The 18,957-nt window shown below is 30.8% G+C and overlaps 1 protein-coding gene across 1 annotated transcript in view; it reads left to right on the forward strand.

The window, feature by feature from the left end:
- The window catches only part of LOC132060391 (receptor-like cytosolic serine/threonine-protein kinase RBK1), a 23,768-nt gene extending 5,501 nt beyond the window's left edge, over positions 1-18,267 (forward strand). Inside the window, exon 8 of the mRNA XM_059453434.1 lies at positions 17,848-18,267. Coding sequence (XP_059309417.1) covers positions 17,848-17,994 — 147 coding nt within the window. The 3' untranslated portion in view covers positions 17,995-18,267. The remainder of the gene's footprint in view (positions 1-17,847) is intronic.
- Positions 18,268-18,957: the final 690 nt, after the last annotated feature.

Below are 18,957 nucleotides of genomic sequence, written 5' to 3' on the forward strand. Positions count from 1 at the left end.
TCAAATTCCCTTTTTTATCTCTTAGATTTGGGCTATGACGAGGGGGGTTTTCCCCCCGACCAAAAAGAGGGCGGTTTCCCAAAAAATTAATTTAATTGTTGTAAATATCCAAAGATAAATGACAAAAATCCCCTTTTTTTCCCAAGCCCCTACCCCACTCACAGCCTACCCCCATCCCCACCAGAAGTTGTACTCTGAATTCAAAAACCTCATAGTGGTTTTGCTTTGGATACATGCAAATACTCTTAAAATGACATTTTCCAACTTGCGTACCAAACACAAGAAAATAAGCAGGAAAATCACTTATTTCACGAGAAAGTATTTTCTTGAAAAACCATTTTCCGTCATACCAAACACACACTAAGTTGTACATATTACCTCACTCACTTCGTTTAACATGGAAAAAATAATCCCCATAAGAAACAGTCTCATTATAATTCTAATTAATTTAAAAGGCCAATACAACAACATATCCAGTGTAATCCCACAACCTTAACTCAACCTTTGCTGGCAGGTGTTGCTTTCCACATGTGACTCCGTTAAAAGAAACATAGTCAATGCATGATTGCAAGAAAAATAAGACAGCAAAATATCAAGATAGAAAATAAATGGAGCAACACATAGTAATACAAATGACAATATAAAACACAAAAGACTTCAAGTTAAACATTTACCTAATTCCTCTGCCACTGCCACCCCAATTGCAATAGCTAACTACCAGTTTCTTTTAACTGCCAAACACCTCTTAGTTCCATCTCTGTCAACCAAAATTCACAAACTTCAGATTTTATCATTCATAAATAGCAATTTTGGAGCCCCGAATAGCATATTCCATAGTGTAAAAAAACGGTAAAGGGCCAAAATTACCCCTAACTTTCTAGAATAAGTTTATACCCTTCGTTATATTTTGAAAGATTAATATTTTATCGCTAGATACATTTTAATTATACCCCATTCTTACGCCACAAATGCAAAGATTATCCTAAATTTTCAAAATTATTTTTCTCTCAAATAAATTTTTATCACTAAAATAACTCCAACCCCACCCCTTTTTTTTTCCAGCCAAGGGTAATGGGGTCATCTGTACCACTTTTTTGCTGGAAAAAAAAATTGGGGTTGGGTTGGTATTTTACTGTTAAAAAATTATTTGGGCTTTAAAAATAATTTTGAAGTTTTTACTTGATGCCATCGAAGAACAGAAGTATGTTGGGATATGTGTATATAATTCGACCCATAAGATAACCAAGAAGTGATAGATAATGTACCAAAGATAACGAGTTTACATTTACCAACTATTTTCCAAAGTTTCGGCAAGAATTTGGCCCTTTTCCGTTAAAAAAATGTTTAAAAAAACAAAGAAAAGAAAAGAAAAAAAAGGGGGCTAATTAGTGGAGCTTTTTTTTTTTTTTTTTTTTTTTGGCTTTCTTTCTGTACAATCATATTGACAAAAATTAGTGATTTGATGTTTAAAATTTGTTGCATAGACATGAAATGATGAAAATAAATGTAGACAAAAAAGAGAAATACATACAGTTTTGTTTGGTATAAAAAAAATGCAGAAGTCACGCTTGAGGGTTCAAATTGAAGTAATTTGGGCTTGGGCCTTTATCTATTCATTTAAACAGGCCCATTTGAGGGTAAAAATAAGAGAAAATTACACTATAAGTCACGCTTCTAAATTTATGCACGTCATTAGCACAATTTTTAAAGTACATCAAAAATAACAACTTTTATTAATCTTTTGCCATATTAAAAATAATGTGTATTATAGTTAACTAGTATTCATACCCGCGCGATGCGCGGACAAAATTAAAGAATATTAATCATATTAAAATGTGATTTATGAGTTACTTTTCACTTTTCGAGAGTCAATTTGATTAAACTTTGAAGCTAAATTGGACTAGATTAACTTAATATTTGAAAATTAATATTTTATTTGAAAACAACATGAAAAATAAGTTATAACTTTTATCATATCAATTTCGTAAAAAAATATATCTCAAGATGATGATCAAAATTCACGCAGTTTGAATGTTGGGAAGCGAAAAGCATACATAAATTGGGATAGAGGAAGTATAAACTTTTGTATCCAAACTTACCAACTATCAACATTATGAATAATTCAAATCATTCGCGACAAATAATTTTCTTTGTTCCAAACATACTTTGTGAATTCAGCGTTTAACCTCCATTAGCTCTTATTTTGAATTAGTGATGTCCTTGAGAAAATTTCTCATCAACATGCTTGATCTCCTACACTACCAAAACCTGATGTTGAAAGGATAAAAAAGAAAAAGATCAAGAAAGTCAATCACCTTTATATCATAATTATGCAAAACAACATAAAATCAAGAAACTACACATGTAATACGTATTATAAACACCGAAAATTTTAAGCAATGAAAAGCAAAAGCAAGGAGGATGTTTGGAGATTTTATTGATGGCATAAATATAACGACTCGTAAATTTATCACCCTTTTTTGCTTAATAATTTGCACAAAAATAAATATACCATAATTATGTATCATTATTGATTGATATTCTATTATTTCATACCTTATTTAGGGTCCCGCTTCATCATTTTTTAACTTCGACTCAAATCTTTCTTAATGAAGTTCTCCTTAAATCTCTCTTAATTTTATGTTTTGATAATATGTAACTGATTACTTAATTATATCCACAAATTTCGAAAAAAAATTCTGGACTCATATAAGGCATCAGTTATTTTTTCTAATTAGTGATTATTTTTTTTATTATTTATTTAAATAAGATATAGCAGATTAATAAGAGAGAATGCAAAATAAAAAAGTATAAATAGAGAAAAGCCGAAAAAGGAGAATAGAGAAAAGCCGAAAAAGGAGATAATTTTTTAACCATTTTTCCACAAAAATATATGCCCAACTACTTCAAATTAGAATTTGAATTAAACATTTTAGAATTTATAATCAGTTACCTAAATTTTAGGGGGTATAATCAATTTTAAATTTTTATTGCATTATAAATTCATTACAAAGAAAACCCAAACTATGGGGAAAAAAAATTCTAATATTCCTTATATGATGATATTTAAATTGCAAATGTTTTACCCTTCAATTCAAATTCAAAATTTTATTTTAGTTCAAATATTTGTATTAGAATATTTTCTCTACATAGAAAGAGAAATATAGAAAAGGAAATCGATATTTATTTATAAAATTTAGTTCATCAGAGCCATAAAAGTTGTCGATTTGATTCTGTTAGTACCCTAGCTTGAAAGAAAATCTTCTTCTTAAAAGGAAGCACCAAAAAAACTTTGATGTGTTCCATATTTTTTTACTTTTAGGAAGGATAGTCATTTGATTAGTTTAAAAAGGTAATCTTTTCAATTTAATTCAAATTCTATTTTTTATTTATTTATTTTAAGTTTAAATTGTTTTACATCTATATATAGTATGAACTTGGTTTAAAATTCAAAGTAGCATTATATTTTTTTTCCCTGCTACTTACGCTAATATTGATTCGTTCTATTATTAATAAAAAAGGTGATAAAATCTAATGTTTGATATCTCAATTTCGTTTAGACTTATCATTTTCTATATTCCTAATAGATTACTTACTCGGTAACATTTTAAAGTGAAAATATTAAACAAATGACTTTTAATCATGATTTTTTGATACATTTTAATTTTGATATTGCATTCAATTTAATCGGACGGGTGCTCTTCATATGGGCTTGGATTTATCTTAATTGCAGAAAGTAATAAAGGACAGGTAAAATTACTCAAATGACTACTTTATGGTAGTTTCCTATCATTTATAACTATCCTTTTAAATATTACCATTTGTAGCTATGTTTTCCCAAATTAAGGTATTTTTTCGGATGTATTTGATGCGTGTAAATTCGTAGAAACACGGAAAAAGAAAAACATATCCCTTGATTTTAGGCCATAACGGGATCATTTAATTAGTAATTTATTGGTATTTTTTACCATACTCTTCCACAAAATCAGATTTTAGATTTCTTTATTATAACCGTTTTCTATTCCTTCATCCAATCTTCAACATTCAAACGTAAAAAATCAAAAATTCAAAATTTGAAAAACATTCAACAATCAAATGTATTTGAAGTTTTCAATATTGATTTAAGCTTTTTTATTTACCCATGTATTTGATAGCATAACTAATGTATTTAAGTTTCCAATCAAACTCCATTTTTTTTATATTAAATATCATGTCTTTGTGTGAGTAACAATTTGCATCACCCATGTATTTAGTGGTAATGTATTTGAAGTTTTCAATATTGATTTCGTTTTTTATTTACCCATGTATTTGATACCATAACTAATGTATTTGAAGTTTCCAATCAAACCCCATGAATTTTATATTAAATTTCATGTATTTGTGTGAGTAACAATTTGCATCACCCATGGATTTGATGGGATTAATTTGAACAAAATACATAAATATATAGAAAACTTACCATGTATTTGTGTCACTCGTGTATTTGAAACTAGATGAAACCGATGGAATTAATTTGAACAAAATACACAAATATATAGAAAAACTTACAAATATACACCACCAACCACAACAATAGGTAGTTATATCATAGAACATACACAAATACATATATTTTTCATCTTCTCAAAACCCTAAAAAACTTTCTCAAAATCCTAAAAAACTTGTTGATTGGTGAGAATGGAAGTGAATTTTTTGCAGAAGGGGGAAGAGAGCAAGAAGACGACTATTTCACTGGGCATTCACAGATTCTTTCCTTTTTTAAAAGATAAGAATTTATGAAAAAGGAGAGAGAATGGTAATGTATATTAAGTGATTAATATTGTTATCATTAAAAGGGGATATGGGATTGGGGGTGCTAATTTTTAGGTGTATTTGTGAAATGGTAATTGAAAGTTCTTTGTGTAGCTATAATAGTTAAATTAGAAAAGTATTTAGTTATTATTAGTAATTAAAATAAAAGGTAGTTATTACCACTAATTATGTATTAGAAGTAGCTATAACGCGTAAAAATTCCTAAAGGACAATATTATCTTACCATTTAAAGGAGCATTATTGACTATAAATTAGAATCCAAGAATATCAATTAATAATTTTCTCCAATCAATACACCAAATTAGGTGAGTTCATTTAATAATGTCAATTAATTTATTTTTAGAATTAATACAAATAGAATTTGTTGCCAAGTGGCTTATTCATATTACGTATTAAGCTATACTGCCCTCCTTTTATTACAATATAGATATAGATAATATTATTATTATTAAATTAAGTAATATTTTGAACTACAATTAATAACTTCTTTAATAATTAATGCAAATAGAATTTGTTGCCAAGTGGCTTGTTCATATTACGCCACTTGGCTTAATATTAAGCTAGACTGCTCTCTCCTTTTTATATATATATATATATATATAGATTATTAGTAGATTATTAAATTAGGTAATATTTTGAACTACAATTAATAACTTCTTTAATAATTAATGCAAATAGAATTTGTTGCCAAGTGGCTTGTTCATATTATGCCACTTGGCAATATTAAACTTTAGACTACTCTCCTTTTATATATATATATATATATATATATATATAGATGATCCCACTAAATTAGGGATTCAATTTTATCCTCTTACTCTTTATTATCATTTCTATCTCTTCTTTAATTGTTACACCCCCATTTTCCTAATTTCTTTCTCTTTTTCAACCAATAGACCCCCATTATTCTCCGACTTCAAGAACGCATTGAAGGCATGAAAGGCAGATATTTCAATTTCGAATGTATTTTTAATTTATATTTTGCCTAATTTGATTTATTGCTCTCACTTGGTGCATAATTTTGTTATTTTCAAAACTATTTTTTTTCTTTCAAAAGTTTTGTCTCTTATATTTGTAAATGTCAAACTTTTCTAAAATCAAATTCCTATTTGTCAAAGCTTTGACATAGAAGCTGGTATACGTTTTTCGTGGGACGCTTGTAGAGTATAGGACTCATTTGATTTATTTGTAATTGATTTTGTTGTCTAACGAGGCATATAATAAGATCTAATTGGGTTTGAATTTTTTTCCCATATGAGAAGTGATTGGAGTTGCAATAAATAACATATATGATTTATTTCTAAGATTATATAATATTATTAATTATGCATGATTTAAACTGTGTAATCATCATTTGGTCCTAACTTTGTGTGCTATTAGCCTATTAACTTTCATATACACGCTAATGCATATGTGATATGACTGATCTATCAATAATACTATCAGCATAATAATGTATATAAACAAATATACCTTTAATATTATGAGTATAATAATGTATATTACTAATTATACTAATAATAATATGAGTATAATTATAATAATGTATTGGTTGAAGAAGATCGGGTTTGGTATTGTTAGTTATACCGATAATTATACGGATAATTATGAGTATAATAATATATATTACTATTTATACCGGTAGTATTACTAGTATAATAATGTATATTACCAATTATACAAGTAATATTATAAGTATAATATAATAATTATATGGGGAATATTATGAGTATAATAATATATATTAGTACTAATTATATAAATTATGAATATAATATTATATATTAGTACTAGTTATACCGGTAATATTACGAGTATAATAATGTATATTATTGTCACACCCCTAATGAGGAGTATGACGGGCTCCGACCCGTAGGTCGAAAACCACCTGACTTAATAGATACTTAGAACATCACATACCGTAACTCAGAGAACACTTTTGCACGCGAAAAGGTCCAATATAGAAATCTCCAGAATAATTCAACACATATGTACATATGCGGACCGACAAGGTCGCCACAACATAACGTATATCATAAAGTCCGCAAAGCTATCAGTAAAATATCAAGAACCTAAAACAAGGCCATACATAATATTTATATATCCCACTATGTCCATGAGCCTCTAAGAGTATACATATGAACATATATTATACTAACAGAAAAGTACCAAAAGATAGCAAGCCCGGAGTAGTGGCACTTGCTAAGCAAGCTAAAGCTGAAAATCCCATCTGCACGGTTGCTCCTCGATAACTCTGTCAGAGCCTACAGCACGAAATGCAGCATCCCGTGCAATGGGACGTCAGTACGGATAAAAGTACTAAGTATGTATAGCGAGGAGTAGCAATATAATTAAGATATAATGTAACATTAATAAGGGTAAAAGAAAACTGAACATATGGAAGTAGCACAAAATACAATGCATGATAAAAACATTGGTATGCTTATATATATATATATGTACGTAACAGATAGTATCCATGCCCGTAAGATCGGTGTTATATGTGTAAAATCATGCCCGGCCATTAATTATAAGGATCGGTGTTATCATCATTAGCCCACGTCCGGGGCAATATCATGACATGCCCACTGCAGTGGTGTGCGCATTTACGCGCCATGCTCGGCGGTATAGCGGCACGGTGTAGTAAAATAGTGAAATGCATTTATTTATATGTATATATACCATGTATGAGAAGTCAATGATACGACCTTTGCCTTTCGGAGTGACATAAGGTCGGTAGCCTCACGAGATAGCTTATGGAATTCGTATCGAGTCCAAAAGTAATCGATGATGATAAGTAAAATAATATTTTAAGAATCAATAAAATAACAAGACATTAAGATTTGAAATACAAAACATGGGAATGGAGTGGATTTGTTATGGAACGCTCGTGTTTATATTCTAGTTGGATTCGTGCCAAAGAAAGAGGGAAACGAACACCTTACATACCTTATCAGTCAAGCCACCACTTAAAGAATTCCTTACACCGATGCTTGCCCTTCACCGTAGCCTATATATTGAGAAATATACCTTTAATCATACTTTCATCATATTTCCATCAACTTATAAGCGGTAATTATGGAAGATTAATTTGGGTTACGAAAATTTGGGCGAAGATCTCCCCTATATCATCTACTTCCTCCAAATACCAAACAACTCCCAAATAATACCAACAATATCAACAACAACATCCTCAATATTCTAAAAGATAAATATGTATATTTTCATCCAAACTCTCTTCAAACCTCAACCCATAAGCCAACAACATCAACACAACAAACTATAAATTTTATTCTCGTAAATATTCCTAAATCAATGTTAATAAAGAGAGAGATTCAATAATTCATACCTTATCTTTACTAGAGTAGCAAGATCTTCAATATTTACTTTGTTTCCAAGCAACTCCAACACGAATGAAATTATAAACGAGACTACACGTTGTCAAGACCTTGATTAATACGTCGTAACTTGAAATTGACTCAAAATCCTCACCTTTTATGTGATATAAGAGAGTCTTGCTTGCTGAATTTTTGCGGAAATTTTTAGAAGTTTTTGATGGAAAAAAAATGGGGTTTTAACCTTTTTATAGTGGCTCAAAGTTTTGGCGATCGTACTTGAGATTGTAGCAAAGACCTTTATGCTTGATCTTGTTTTGCTCTGTCAGCCTAAATTGTAACGTCTATAATTCTCTACTCCGATGTCCTATCGATGAGCGGATTGTTGCGTTGGAAACTAGACTCGACGAACTTCATTTTAGGATTTTGAAACACCTTAAAACTCCTAATATGCATGAAGATATACCCTTCCAAAGTTGACCCAAAATTCTATCCTTGATTCTGCCAACTTTTTTTTTTTTTTTTTTTTTTTTTTCAATTTTTCGACAAACTTATTTTCTTTGATTTGCTTGGTCCTAGAGTCTTCCATAGCTCATGATATGAACTTAAACCCTCGTAACCATGAGATAGGTGCATACAATCTCCCATATCCTAGGAAGTGCTCCACGTCTACACTTAGACAACTAATGCCTAATAGATTTCACGTACAAAACTACGAGGTGTAACAATTATCAATTATGCTAATAATATTATGAGTATAATACAATTATAATAAAGAAGGAAAAGATATACTACTATGTAATTAAAGAGAGAAGGTTGGCAGAAGAGTGAAAAAAGTTAAAATACCATTACCATTAAAATCATCGTTTTATGTTAGTGGGGCAAAACCATTCTTTGAGAAAGAGAAAAAACTAAATATATGTTGAGCATTAAATCAGGGATCAAGGTTGTTAGGATAATTAATGTAAGCAGATATCTCGCTAGATTTGTGCGGGAGAAACGGGGTGGATATTGTTATGAAATACATTTATATGTTGTTAAGAAATGTAAACTAAATAACTTTGCTAAGAAATCGTAAATATTTTAAAATTTGTGTACAGTTACGTTTTTTCCGTCAATGGATCAATTTTTGGCCTTGTCTTTTGAAAAATAGTCATTATTATGATTCAAATTTTATATGAATAAAATTTCACTCTTAGACAGTGGCGGAACCAGGATTTTCGGCTCATGGGTGCTCGCTTCTTTTAATATAAAGTTACTATAAATCACATAGTATAAGTGCACAATTATTTAAGCGTGATAATTTAAAGAGTTAATGAGAAAATTACTATTAATATTATCATTATACAAAAAATAAAAATAAGAAAATAACTTTTAACTTTCTGAGAAAAAAGTAAATCAGCTTGAAGGATTTCTTAGCAAAATTGCCAAAATCTCTCAAGAAAAAATAAGAGAAGTGATTGGACAATGATTTTTTTTTCTCTTTCTATGTTCACAAGAAATTACATAAATGTTAAAGGAATTTATAAACTAAATGTAAAGTAATCAAAGATAGTTATAAAGAAGAACAGAACTAACGTCAACTAAAATGACTCCTGAGTTATAAAAAAGGATCATCACACCTGGAATCGAACACTCGACTAAGACAAAAGATACACCCTTCAAGCCAACCATCCGGCCAGAACACCCAACAGGGCTTTTGATCACTGGCCGTTGTCCCATTTATATATCTTTCGGGATTAATGGGTGCTCGAGCACCGGTAGATTGTACGTGGGTCCGCCCCTGCTCGTAGAGTCTAAAGCTCCGTAATAATAACTATTTTTCAATTATATGAGATGGACTAAAAAAGTACTCCCTCCGTCTCCATTTTTGTGACATATTTCAGAATTTCAAGAGTCAAACGAGTTTTTTTTTTTTTTTTTTTTTTTTTTTTAACCGTGACTCTTTCATAGTCCTTTTAAATACTTTAAATTGTTAGTTATTGTTACTTATAGTACTTTTTATGTAGTTTTCAAATATATAAATTTTATTCTATAAAACTTAAAGATTATATGTCCGAATTTACAGTCATAATTAAGAAATTTGACTCTCGAAATTTGAATCTGATCGCTAAATTGGAACAGAGAGAATACATAGTTATTTGTAAATTTTTCCCATTTTATACCGTCAAGTTACTTAAAAGCATTAGAGGTAAGTTATTTACAAAAAAAATAGTTTATTAGTTTCCTTTTACACACTATTTCATTTTTAGACCGTTTTAAAATTAGGGTGTCTTCTTATATTGAAAGAAGAAGAAGTCATTTTACTTTTTCATGATATGCTTTATGGGTGAAAATCATTTTCACCCCCAACTTTACTCTTAAAAATCAAACTCCCCCCCAACTATGAATAATAGACATCCCCCCCCCCCCCCCCTCTCATATCCTAGACAATGTCTATTTTGTCGTTGGCATTTTCAATCCTCCATCCATGTAATACCTTTTTATATTATAGAAAATTTATTTTTTAACCTATTTATACAGTTTTATCTAAATTCATATTATAAGCAGAGTAATCCATTTATGAATTTATCACAAAATCAAATATTACTTTTATGATTGATATTTTAATATTATATGCATTAAGTATATATATACACACGCGCACACACACATTTTACCTTTTATTTTTACATATATTTGTATATGGGTGTGCGTGCGGGCTCTCTCTCTCTCTCTCTCTCTCTCTCTCTCTCTCTCTCTCTCTCTCTCTCTATATATATATATATATATATATATATATATATATATATGTTTCACTTCTCTTTTATTCTCTATTGTCAATATATAAACGAGTTTTGGTTGTCGTTCATGGAATATTTTAAATAAAAATTTAAAATTCATCTACAGTATAAATAGATAATTTTTTAGGAATTTGTTATAGAATATACCTCTATTTTTATTAATTATTTTATATTTTATATTACCTTCAACAAAATATATTTATAAAATTATTATTACATGTTATTTTTACTTGTATAAATAGATATCATAGTTTTGAGTATTATTAATAAAATTCTTATTCTTCTCATTTATTTCATTACGAACGGTATTAAAGTTATATACTCAACTAGTATTTCTCATTTTTCTTTTTCTATCTCGAAAATAATATATATATAGGAAATTTATTACATAGATTAAAGAGATAAAAAAATCATGATTTTAAAGAGGTAAAAGAAAAAAAGATAAGTTAATAATGTAAGGGTAAAATAGGAATTTTAAAAAGCCAATTAGATAAAGAGGGGGGGGGGGGGATGACTATTATTCAAAGTTGGGGGGGGGGGGGAGAGGGTTTGATTTTTAAAGCAAAGTTGGAGGGTGAAAATCTATATTTTATAGTCACATAAATTTTATGACATGTTTAAGACTACAGTTTCAAAAATCTTTCTTAAAAAGTACATATTATATTATGCTAATTACCAAAAATAAAAATAAAAAAGTACATATTATTTCATGTAAATTAAAACAGAGTAAGTGACGGTGATAAAATTATGTTGCTCAATAAAAGAAGGTAGAAGTCTTTTGAGTGGCATATAAGCATAAATAAATTATTTCACGATCATTATCTATGAAAATAATCAAATGTGTGACGTGAAAACTACTCAAATCTACATGTAAATTAGCATGCTAAAATCTTAATTAATATTTAAACAAATAAAAGTATATTATCTAGCTTTATCTTTTATTTTGTAAAGTTTATATATAGATGATCCTTCATCATTAAACCACTTAATTTTATGTTATTACCTAATAACTTAAAAAGAACAAGAACGGAAAAGCTAATGAAACTACCTTCATGGGAATTTTACTGGTTCAATTAGTTGATTACCTAAACTTCCAGTTTGTTGGTGGGACTTTATCCCATTTTGTAATTTTCTCCCACATTTCTTCTTTTCCTCTCCTATGTATAATAATTTTTTTTTAAAAGAAATTAAATATTTTTGGGCTAAAACAATCCAAAGATAATCTTCAATATGATGTCATTTTTCCATTTAAGCTAAGCAAGTAGGATTTTTCTCATAACGTCCAGGGGCGGATGCACGTAGGACACCCCTTCGCCGGAAAAAAATATTAAGTATGCATATTTACTTAGTATGAAAAATTAACAATGGCTAAAAATAATATAAGCGGACACTCCTATGCAAAGAGGGCTCCTAGCATGGCTAGTCTAGCGCATAGTTAATGCTTAAGTAGGGTGTGGTCAGGGGTTTGAATCTAGTCAATTGCATGCTTTTTCATCTTTTGTTTAAATATTTTCTGTTCTTTTTAAATGGGCTTTAAGCTTTTTGCTATTTTATTCTTTCATCTTCTTTCTTAGTAATAAAATTAATTATGAGTTTTTGAGTTGATGCCTTATATAAAAGAAAAGTATTTACTAACATTTTTAATTAGACTATTGTAATTACATTTAAAATTGTTGAGCTGTAATCACGTATTCCCTCTGTTTTCTATTACTAGTCCAGTATAGACTTTGTACTCCTTTTGAAAAATCATTTATTAATTACTAATTTTACTAAGTTATACATATTAATTTGGATTTGGAAATCTAACTTCGACTACTAGTATTCTAATAAACTTTGAGAAATAATTACATGATAAGGGTTTAAAATTGGAAAAAAAAAATCTCTATTGATTTTAGCAAATGAACGAATAAGAAGAAAAAAATACTTTTAAAACATTGAACTAGTAAAAGGAAACGGAGGGAGTCCTTGAATATGCTTTATTCATATAATTTGAATTGTATGTTTTATTTTCTTAATATGATGTTGTTATAGTGATTTGTTCATTTATCTCACTTCTTTAAATGTCGACACCGCTTATAAAAAATTCTGCGTACGTCACTGATAACGTCCCAACCAATAAGAATATTCAACACGTAACTTACTTTTCTTTTCGGCTACTAAAATACAACTTAGTTTTACACGTCCTAACAACTACCTTCATAGCTTACCAAGAATGGACCAAGGCAGCTTCCACTAAAGTCGATCGATCCTTCAAGGAAATTACTACTCCATTGAATTCCAATTCACAATGTTATCTTTGAGTCTTTTCCAAGTAATTATATATATATATATATATATATATATATTATTCCTACTATTCCATAAAATTGCTATAAATAAATAACAAAACAAATTTTGAACGTTCACGTCTTCACGAGTTCAGCAGAATCCAATATTACTTCTGATTGAATTCTATATATAAATAGAGTTAGATATACATTTCAAAATCCAATCCCTGTGGTCTACTCAAAATTCACGAGTCTATATTTTGGATCCGCCACGGAAAAACAACACATGGAAGCCATCAACACCTCAAGAAAAGGCTTTTCACTATCAATGATATTTATTTCCCTTTTGTTGGCATTTAACATTTTTGGGACTAACTACGGAGCATATATTCACAAGCAATATTCACTCTTAATTTTCAACTTCTTCATGTACTTCAGCTTCTTCTTGTTAGCATACTGCTCGTATATATATATCGTCGTTTTCCATCAAACGAAAAGTCATTGCAGAAGGACATTATAGGACTTCTTATATGGTTCTTGTACTCAGTCATCACATTTGGCTATGTCGCTCAGGTTTCGCCGATTTTGGGCTTACCGGCTGCTTTGTTTCTTTATGCTATTGCTATTGCTGGAAGCGCCCTTTTCTTCTATATCTATGTTGTTTATGAGGAAGATGAAAATGAGAAGGAATGCTTTTGTAGGAATGGAATGTCATTTCAGAGAAAGTTTGAGCAGAAGAAGATTCAGAATTTGAAGTTTACACGTCCCGGGTAACCTTAGGAGTTTTTGGATTCTAAATTAATAATTTGTACATATTAAATACAAATACAAGGTTTGGACCAAAGCAATTGGATCTGCCCAGCCCGTGCCTTCTACTCTACCTCCGCCTCTGAGTTTGAGGGTCGAGTTGATTAATCAGAATAGAAATGAAGCATAAACTAATAATGCTGAAGAATACTAGTATGTAATAGTATTATTTATCTCGTTTGATTTGTAATTTTAGGTTTCCAATGGATTGGTGAGCGAGAGGGTCTATATCTACCTGTGGACTAATTAAGGTTAATTAATCAAACATGCTCGATATCCTTAATGCGCTATAATAACTTGATTAGTTGTATAAATGATAGAGGTACAACTTCCTCAAGAAGATCATAATAGTTGAATGTAATTGAGAGAGACTCCCATAACTTATAATGTGATTAGATGAAGGATCTCTGAAAGTTAAGGGAGTTTGATTCACTAACTATTACTCAGTATATTTGATCATCTGTTTAATAGTCCTGTACCATTATTTGTGCCTCGAGTCATGTCTTATTTTTTTTTACTTTGTGATCATTAACTCTTCACCAACTATTTCAATTTCTCAAAAACTGGTTGAGCAATGCTAATTAGCGTATTAGAAACCCAATCCTCATGAAGTTAACATTTCTATACTATCTTTGACAAGCACGAACATAATTTTTATACCATAGTTTTACACCGGTCGGAATGGTTGTAGAGAATAATATACCTGTTTAGACTATTATCTAACTTCCAGACACATGTATAAACTGGGAGAAAACAAGAAAAGGGGAAAAACCAAAGGAAGAAGAGAAAACAAGATCAAGAATAAAAGCTCTATCAAAGGTACTCAAGACCTAGAAAGTTCAATGCTCAAAAAAACTGAACGCTTTTGCTTCTTTGGTTTAGTTCCAAAGATGAATGACTGAAAAGGAATTCTCGATTTACTCACTGTGTGTATCAGTTGTGATTGGTTTCCATTAAGTCCAAATTCTTGATCCAACTGTGTTATAGTTTTCTCTACATCTACTCGAAGTATAGTTACATGACAAACACCAGCTTCCAGTTCCTCTCTGTTGTTCTCTTGTTTCACGTTGAAAATTTCATCTTGGAACTTTGCAGCTTGATGGCTGCTGAATCCGAATTCATCTAATGCTACTCCCTCCTTTAGTGCTTTCACGATTTCATCCTGAATGCTGCACAAAGAGGAGAACTTGCGCTCGAGTTCATCTTTCAGTGATAAGGTTTGTGATAACCACAATGTCAGCCCATACTGAATCTCCTTCATGTGTTTATATATTGGCCTGATTTCTGATTTTGTGTCTACTTTAGGGCTGTTGTTATCTTGCATTTCCTTGTCTTTCAGTTTGGATATTTTTTGTATTCTTGAATTTTTGAATCTAATGGAAAGCTGAGCTGAATCTTAGCCAAAATCGTTGATTTAGTATTTCATTAATGCTCATCCGGAGTTTTTTTTGAATCTGATGGAAAGCTGATGTCTGAATCTTAACCAGAAATCCAAGTTTTCGTTTAGTATTTCATTAATGCTCATCCGGAGTTTTCCCTCATTTGTTTTACTGGATCTTCGTTTAACTTGATTTTAACAAGGGTAGTCACGTCATTTGGCGATGAATCTGTCCCATCGAGCTTCTCATCTGGTTTGACACTACTCAATTTATCGGATAAATGGTCAATATTAGCATATGCTTCAACAAAGTGGGTTCGAAGGATACTGTTTTGGTTTACGATGTCTTTGTTGAGGATCTCAATAGTTTGAACTTTGCTTCTATCGCCGTTACCCTAATATTCAGATTGTGTGTATCATCAGTCAGAGCTGCCTTATCGTATTCCAACGACTGAACTTGTTTTTGGAGTTCATCAGCTTCTCTTCTTAATCTGTCAATTAAAAGAGTCTGAGATGTAACTTCTGTTTCTAGGCTGGTTACCTTATTTACAAGCTCAACGATTTTTTCAGCCAATTGTGATATCGTTAACGACTCGTTAGACTCTTTAGAGCTCGCATCAATTTGGTCGTCAATCTTGTCCAACGACTCTATTTTGTTTGGGATATTAACAACATTTGTCTTTGGTTCATCAGTTTGATTGCGAAAATACTTATGCCTAAAGGACTTAAGTTTCTTATGAGAATTTTCGATTTTCTTGAATTCGCCTTGTGCTTCTTGTGTATATACATCTTGTTTCTCTTGGAATTGTTAATGAAATTGTATTTGCCTTTGGAGTTTTGTTATTGGAGCTTATTACTTGTCGTCGTGCAGTTGATTCGTATCAAAAAATCCTTGTGTTGTGGGTATGATCCACTTAAACTGACATATTCTCTACACAAACTTGTCATGAAACTTCACTGGAAGTTTTTTGGTATAATTTATTCGACATTTCTGAGATGTATTCAGTACCTGTTGCAATTTGTGCATAGGCAAAACCGTTTTTGCAGAAGAAAAACATCAAGGAAATAGCAGATCCTCGTTTTGGTGACGACTACGATGTTGTTGAGATGAAACGCGCCATGTTTACAGCTTTATCCTGCCTTCACCACTTGCCCGACATTCGTCCAAACATGTAAAAGGTAACACTGTATTTTTTTACATTCTGTTCCCTTTATGACCTTCAAATTCCACCAGCATTTGTATTTTGATCCGATCCATGCTAGAATTTGCAAGTGTTAAGTTTATAAACTCACACTTCTAAAAAGGTCGGTCGCGTGAACGATCCAATCACCTACAGATTCTTGGTTATAGAGTTAGAACAGAAAGGATCTTAAACAACACCTAAATGCAAAAGATTTAACATATATCCATAGGGACTCGTGAGAAACTTTTGTATTAACAATTACAGTTGCTACTCAATGTTCATATGCAATTGTAAATCAGAATCCGAGAAAATGACAAAAATTCCAATCCCAATTGGATGTTTGATTTTGATTCACAAATTGCAAATTGTAAAATATTATTTTTAATTTAACGAAAAATAGCTATTTGTAGATTTTCATCCTTTAATTATCAAAAGCATTAGACCGTTATCCTAACAAACCGAATTTATATGCACACTAGTGACTAATATGACTAATTTGGTATATGTAATGTGGTGTTGGCGGATTTGTATGCTTGCACAAGTTGTCAAGCTCTTGTTTTGCTATTTATATGCTATTACATTTCCAGTTTATGGTTTTTCCTTGGTTAATGTCTTGGTTATAAGGCTTTGAGTGGCAAATTTAGTATCTCATTATTTTTTGTTATGTTTGCATAAAACTAAAATGATATAATTAAGTGTTTAAATTTAAATGGTCGACCGAACAAATCGACTTTTTTGTAATTTTACGAACCGTAATAAAAAACAAAATCAACTTAGAACAGAATGGATCGTTTGGTTGAGAACTAAAAGTCAAAATTTGAAATTATCCATGAAAAACACCGCACCGAACCGATTAACAATGTGCATTCTGTCTGAATGATTATATGCAAACAGAAGAGAAAATGACAAAAATGGTCCCTTATGTTTGAGGGTAGGTTCAAAATAGCCCCTTAAGTTCTCACTTAACAGTATTATGTTGGTCCTTTAAGTTTGCCTAAAGTTTAACACTTTTAGGCTCCGTAAAATATTTGCCGAACTCTGTCTGTTAGATTTGTAGCAGGAACTCACACTTAGAGGTACAATTTTTGTATTTTTGCTATTTTAAATTTATTTCTTGAGTCTAGTGTTAACTTTTGGCTAACTTAAAGGAGCAAAACTATTAAGTGCATACTTAAGGGACTATTAGCCTCAAACATAAGGGACCATCTTTCTCATTTTCTCCATAACAGAATAATATTGAACTTCACCAAATGGTTACACATTTGTTTTTGGAGTCCGCAGGTTGTTTTGCTATTGAGAGGCGAGAACGCACCAGTAGACATGAAGCAAAAGTCAATGGGAGGGAGAGCATTGATGTTTTCGGAAGATTACACGAGCACACATTATCTCCAGGATCTCAATCGCCATATGGAACTCGTTATGGAGTAATCTTTTTACATTTTTTGTCAAAGCGCTATCGATCCTAGCTCTGCTTCTGCTGCAACTTTATACAATTGTTATCCATTTTTTGATATATACGCGTGTAAAAAAGGGAGAGAGTTTTATCCAGAGCTGCTAATTTTTGGTTGAAATTTTCTGAGATGCTGACTTCGAGTTTCTCTTTAAGGCCATTAGCAGCACAAGTTATGCAGTAGGAAAGAAAGGATTGTACTGCATTAAGTACATTATAACATATGAAAAAAGAAAAGAGTTGATTTTTTTATGTTTCTTTCTTATTGTTATTGGATTTGGTTGCAATCATCATACTGATGATGATTCATTTTGTAGATGATCCTATTTTTGTATATTCTATAGTAGAATTTGTTAAGGTGATGCTATAGATGTTATATCAAGTGTACATATACAGACACACCCTTTTCTGTGTTTCTTTAAATATTTGCAGCAAACACATCTTCTAAAGCTTCCTAATCCCTCTTACCTCACTTTAACAATCAAGAAACAAGAATTTACAGGTCACAATATTACATGGACTACTTAGTAATCGAAAACGTTAACAAATATCGATCGCCTCATTTAAATGAAAAAATGGTTGGTGTTCATTAGCTCAAACCTCAGAAGAACTTGACAAGGTACTCGGGGGCGGAGGTAGAAGCCCAGATATAGATTCAGCTGAATTCAGTAACTTTTGCTCAAATTATGTACTTGTGTTAAGAATAAATTCATTGAATATGTACTAATATTAAATTTAGAATCCAGTTATTAGCACTTGAAATCATCGGGAGGTGCGGGGAATCGAACCCCGTGCCTCTCGCATGCAAAGTGAGGGCTCTACCATATGAGCTACACCCCCAATTATTTTTAAATAACGAAATTAGTTGATTAATTGTAATTAATGTGCTAATCGGCCTCTCTGCTACTTGTAAATTTATAATTCTTTTCGAATCTCTTCCC

This window comes from Lycium ferocissimum, chromosome 6 (genome assembly GCF_029784015.1).
Source record: "Lycium ferocissimum isolate CSIRO_LF1 chromosome 6, AGI_CSIRO_Lferr_CH_V1, whole genome shotgun sequence".
Classification (NCBI taxonomy): Eukaryota; Viridiplantae; Streptophyta; class Magnoliopsida; order Solanales; family Solanaceae; genus Lycium; species Lycium ferocissimum.